Here is a 6,023-nt window from a genome sequence, read left to right on the forward strand (position 1 = left end):
GAGGGAAGGGTTAACCCATTGGAGTTTTTATTTTTTTTTTTTAAAATTTTTTTTAAAAAATTTTTTAAAAAAAAAAAAAAAAAAAAAAAAAAAAAAGATGACTTTTAAACTTTTCCACATTTTGTTTTGTTACAACCACAAACTTTAATGTATTTATTAAAAATGTAAACATTTTTGGCTCTCAAAATTTTTTACTAAGAAAATATGAAAAGTGTGGTATTTGTATGTTTTCAGCCTTCTTGAGTAAATACTATCTATATAATAATACTATCTTTCTCTACGTGTGAAGCTCCAAATATTTTGAGGCATATTTCTACAAGCTTTGCACAGCAAGAGATCAAATTGTTTGTCTTGCAAAATAGGGTACGCTCAGTTAAAATAGATGGAGAACAATTGTAGTTGTCAGGTTTTTATATGGGTTCGAACTTTGACTGGGCCATTCAAACATTCTGTTTTTTTCGGGATGTCATGTACTTAGTTCTTTTCATTTTCCCATCAACTCTTGCTAACTTCCCCTATTCCTGCTGAAGTAAAACATTAACACATCATGATGCTGCCACCACCATGTTTCAGTGTGAGGGTGATTTGTTGTGCACTTTTAGTTTTCTGCCACGCGCTTTTGTATATAGATCAAAACACTTCAAGGCATTGAAGTTTGTGGTTGAAGCATGAGAGAATGTAAAAGAGGTCTTGCACTCTGTGAATGTTCTGTGTTCAGTGTGGTACGGACATCTTTTCATATAAATCTTATGCTTCTCCCTCGATCCGGCATGTTTGCGCTCATTGCTTGTGTGAGCAGTGTAAATATTCAGAGTAGTATGTGATTGGCTCCCAGCAGTGTGTGCCCGGCATGGATCGATTCGGCCCCGCTGGCTGCCCAGGGGTCAATTCTCCCAGAGGCATCCTCTCCTCGCACAACCACATGAGCCCTGAGAGCGTCCGGCTGATGCACAGACACAGGTCAGTCACCCAAACGTTCATCCTTTAATTTGTGCCGCACCGCTAATTTTAATCCGGGATCGACACTTACAGGCATGGTCGGGCTTTTTGAAATTGTTTCTATCTACCCATTTTCTAAGCTATTAATCTAAGAATTGATCCGAGAAGAAAGAACGTTTACAAGTATTTTGCCACTTCAACTCGGTTACATGTTGAAGGGATTGGTTCAACTATAAATGATTGTTAATACACGCCAAAGGCAAGTATTAGCAAAATTTGTAGTGTAGAAAAAAATACCAAGTTGGAGCCTCATCAGGGAATAATAGCCAAATAGTTTTTAGTCTTGGTTATTGTTTGTAAATACCTGCCTATTAAGGCTAAGATTCAACAAAATATAAGATTTCATTACCACAAATAATTCAACCTTCCAAAGGAGGCCAAATTAACATTGATCTAATTGTGAGTCTGGGATTAATAGTTTTTGTACCTAAATTTTTCAGGCTTTTATAAATCAATGAATTCAATGAAGCTTAGGATGTTGGGGACCTCCGAAGAAAAGCAACATTTACAGTAAATTTCACTTTTATGATCTGAAACAACATGTTGGTCCTGCAGCCCTCTGAATTTGCAAGGCTCCATCCGACACTCGTCGTCCTCCCTGTCCTCTCACACGTCGAGCGAGGCAGGAAACCTGGTCATCATGACTGACGGCCTGATGGGGGAGCACCCAGAAGAGGCCATGCACATGCAGGTAAGACTAATTAATCTCACTGAGATTATGTGTGGAAGTACTCATATTTTCTCATCTGTCTCATAAACTGTCTGTTGTTTTCTCATTGTACAGGACAGTCTTTTTAATTTTTAGAACCTAACTTTTCTTTTCCAGCCGAGCCCGTCGTCTTCTAGTTTGAGTTCAATCCGCTCCAACTCCTCCCAGATTATAAACTCCGCTCCATCAAGTGCCAGAGGTGAGAGGCATAAATCCAGAAGGTCATGCGAGAAAATTATTCACTCACAGATCTGTTTACCAAACTTCTAATATTTCTTTAAATTGGTGACGTTTGTGGCATGAGTAGGATCTTGAATGAGTCAGTTTAACACGCACACACACACATGCACACACACACCCTGGATAGAGCAGATTTCGTTAAAAAAAAACAGATCTGTTTGATGTTAGACTTAGATAAATTAATTTCATTCAACCAAGAATTTTGTTTCTGATGAGACATGTACCTCTCTACTAATAATTGCTGTAGGAATATCAATTAAAATTTCAATTTCATTAAAATCACATGTTGAAAATGATCTGTACCTTCATTAATCAGTAGAAAAGTCTTTCATTACATCAAAGCTGTCTAACTTTTTGCATGTTCCTATTGCACAGTGAGGCATATTGATCACATTAAAAAATGCCCACTGCTTTTAAATATACAAAATAGATTTAATCCATATGTTTATAACTCATTAATACTGTGGAACAACAGGATAATTGTGCTTTCTGTTTTAGTAGAGAGATGTTAGTTAACACTTTAAAAAAAAAGTAATAATAATTTTCTGTGTAGGCTCTCCGTCTCTGCCCGATAAGTCCAAACACAACCGAGAAGTGATGATGCTTCTGCCGTCTCACCGTGAGAGGGCCAACAACTCCATGTATTACAACGTGGCAGAGAACGGACAGGTATGGACGATCGACGCTACCCTGAACAATGCAATGCGTTACAGCACTGCCTGTGAGATTCTCCTGACTTTCTGATGAAAAAAAGGGGAAAATTATTGTTTTTCCTCTCTTTTAATTTCTCACCTCAGCAGCAGAATAACCACATGCAGCGTGCCTTACTTCAGCAAGTTAGCCCCTGTAAGCCTTGTGCTGATCCTCACATGAATCTCCCAGAGAAAGGTAAGTCAAACAAAGCGAAATCTTACAGCATAGCTGAGTTGTTGGTGGCGTGTGTTTTTTCTCTCACGTGAGGCCTTGATCTGGTTCTTCCTCCAGTGTTTTCCAATGCTTCCAGCAACTGGAGTCTGGATGGAGAGAACCGGGAGCAGATGAACTACGTCCCGGCTTCTACCGGAGGAGTGATCATGCCCCCTGTTCCTCCCAGATCCTTCCCATCAGGTAGCGTCTCACTGCATCTCAGAATTTAGTTTTTAACATCTCATCTTCAGTTGTGATTGAATATTCCGTCTGCTACGATTGCCGCAAATACAGAACTCATTGACTTTAGAAATGCTCATAAAAAGGATGCTTTTCTTCACATCGACGCCAATTCTTCCTAAATTCATATCTGTTTTTATTTCCAGGACATTTCATGATGCACTGTGATGCATTTCACCACCAAAGCACGGATCCTCCTCCGGCTTTGCCAGTTCGATCTCTCCGAAAGGTACCGGCGACTTTTGCTTCGGAATTTAAATACATCCAGTAAATAGGACACGCTGGTGGTTGAACATTATTGCAGTAGACGGTCCTTGGAGGCTGGAGTCATAATTCAGACGTGTTCCTGCATTAACACCGCTGATACTTGAATTATCTTCTAATCTCTTCAACAAGTTCTGTGGGAGTCTCTTTTATATCAGATGTTTCCTACTTGGGGAACATCTGATATAAATACCCAGAAAAGAAAGTAAGAAATGTTTAAAAATTAAAGAATTTGTTTTAGAGATTTTTTATTGTTTTATTTGACATTAGTTTATGTTTTAAATTGTAATTTTTATTCAAAGATATATATTTTCAGGTTTTTTTTCATTCTTTTTCTTATAATTTTTTTTTTTTTTTACATTTCACCTGCTCCATGGTGTGTTTGTCTGGCCCTTCGACTTATTTGATTGAAAGAAGACTGTCTAATGCAAAATGCAGAGAAGGAAAAATTTATAGATTTGTCTCTGGAAAAGTCTCGAAGTCATAAACTGCTAATAATTTTTGCTGTGCAGAACCTCACTCCTGACAGCTGCTGCCTTTTTGTCTCCCCAGTCTCCTCTCCACCCTATCCCCGGCTCCCCCACTAGCCCTCAGTCAGCTTTAGGTGGAAGTAACTCCACACTGTCAGGCAGCGCCAGCAGCGGCGTTTCGTCTCTCAGCGAGAGCAACTTCGGCGGCCAGTATCCCGATCCTGGTCCCATCAGGAACGACGCCTTGGAACCGCTTCCCAGCCATCTGTGGTCCCCCCCTGATGAGTACATGCCTTCTCCCTACCTGCACATCCACTACGGTGGCACAGAAATTGACTCCATTGACCCCGTTCGACCTTTCCATTACCGCAACCCGGCTTCACACCCACACGGCCACCCACACCCGCACAGTCACCCGCACTCCCACCCTGGGCTTGAGAGCCACTCCCACGGCCCCTCCCAGCACCACCACGTTCCCCCTCACGTTCCCCATCACATCCCCTACCGCAGGCCTCAGCCTCCAGCCGTGCCGCCCAAACCCTACCTGAGAGAGGGCTGCATCCCCGAGGAGGAGCTGACGCCTCAGCCCATCCCCCTTCCCCGCAGGATCTTCCACTCCCCCCACGGCCACAGGGAGGACCCAGGAAAACATCCTTGGGAGCAGTGCATCAGCGAGGAGCACGAGGAGAACCAATGAGGGGGCGGCTCCAATCAGAGCGATCTTGTCTTTATCTCTTCATCTGCACTGAGCCATGACAAGCAGTACCAGAGCGTCTCGTGTGAAGCATGTGTGTGTTCCGGGTCGATCCCCCATCACCGTGTATTTTATCGCCAGTGCACATGAAGGGATGAGAAGGAGTGAAACTCCACCGAGCTGCAGCCCGAGGCACAAACTACCTTCGCCGCTCCACAGGGCCTCCTAGGCGGGATTCAAAGAAGAATCTGCAGAACAATAACACAAAAAGTACTCTGTTCAAAAATTGATATTGATTGTACACAGCTGTACAATTCGTCTGTGAGCATGTTTTTTCATTTGACAATTATATGATTCAACGGTTTTTGTGGAACATCGCAACCAACACGGTGCAGTATTAGCTCTGAGCGACCTTAATTTTGCTTTTCATGTCTGTTTTCACAGCAAACAAACTATTACTCACAGTGGATCGACTTCTCTTGTTTAAACGCTTCATATATACGAATAATTATTTTGATAAATTTGCTACATTGTAGTGTTTTCGAAGGCTTAAACACATTGCTTTTGTTTTTTCAGACAACACTGTTAAGTGCTCCTTAATAGTGAATCATATCAGATGGCGCGCCGCTACGTGTGTTGCTACTGGACTCCCATAAATCTCAGCTCATTGAAACCGAGCCTGCGGCTCTCTGTTTGGACATGAGCTACCGATCTCCCATCCGTACCACGTGTATGGACAACTACGTGAATGTATTCAGATGAGATGTTCTTCTTGTAAACCGCACAAGCTGCAAATCCCAGTTTTCTGTTCAAGTGCTTCGAGTCCAGTTCTTATCTTAAGTCTTCGTTAGTTCGTTAGTCCTATGTGCGTGGCAAAGATATCTAGAGATGAACGAGGGACTGCTGGGAAAACGGAGGACAGAGGCAAACTCGCCTCGCGCCTGTCGGCTTTCATGTTCATGGCGAATACAGGAGGAAGACTCCTCTTCTCCCCCCCTCCCCCCGACACTCGTCTCTCCTGGACTCCAGTCACTAACTTCCCTCTCCACGTTTTTCCTTCTTTCCTTCTTTTTGCCGTCAGGTCAGCGGTGAGGTTTGAACCCGCACAGCTGCTGTGGCACCATCGGGTCTCTCCTGATGGTGTTGGAATCGCCTACCTGCCTTAAGTGCACTCTAATGCAGTCTGACCTCTCACCGTTTAGCGGCAGCCTTTTTTTTTTTTTTTTCACTCTGTCCTCTCCCTGAAGGAGAAAATACACAAGCAGATATCGACCTAGTGATGTTTTTCTATGGTTTTGTTCTGCTTTGGTTTCAGATTGCTGTCTGTTTTGTTGTGCTGATACTTCTGACCTGCCTGAAGCTCTTTCTCATTCACCTTCTGCTGTTTGACTCTGATGATGGAGAAGGCTCAAGATCAACAAGGTGGAGAGCAATGCTCCTTTTTTTTTTTTTTTTTTTTTTTTTTTTTTTTTTTTTTTTTTGGAGGGGGGGAAACCGGGGT

The 6,023-nt window shown here is 42.5% G+C and overlaps 1 protein-coding gene across 1 annotated transcript in view; it reads left to right on the forward strand.

Moving 5' to 3' along the window:
* LOC106937683 (dedicator of cytokinesis protein 3-like) overlaps nt 1–4,771 on the forward strand; it is a gene marked incomplete at its 5' end in the record, with an annotated part of 44,283 nt that extends 39,512 nt beyond the window's left edge. The window contains 8 exons of the mRNA XM_015019325.1: nt 839–960; nt 1,555–1,690; nt 1,826–1,907; nt 2,502–2,617; nt 2,746–2,836; nt 2,933–3,055; nt 3,241–3,323; nt 3,911–4,771. Coding sequence (XP_014874811.1) covers nt 839–960; nt 1,555–1,690; nt 1,826–1,907; nt 2,502–2,617; nt 2,746–2,836; nt 2,933–3,055; nt 3,241–3,323; nt 3,911–4,525 — 1,368 coding nt within the window. The remainder of the gene's footprint in view (nt 1–838; nt 961–1,554; nt 1,691–1,825; nt 1,908–2,501; nt 2,618–2,745; nt 2,837–2,932; nt 3,056–3,240; nt 3,324–3,910) is intronic.
* Nucleotides 4,772–6,023: the final 1,252 nt, after the last annotated feature.

The sequence above is a fragment of the Poecilia latipinna genome, unplaced genomic scaffold, assembly GCF_001443285.1.
Source record: "Poecilia latipinna isolate Pla-1442-1.1 unplaced genomic scaffold, P_latipinna-1.0 Scaffold2410, whole genome shotgun sequence".
NCBI classification, from domain to species: domain Eukaryota; kingdom Metazoa; phylum Chordata; class Actinopteri; order Cyprinodontiformes; family Poeciliidae; genus Poecilia; species Poecilia latipinna.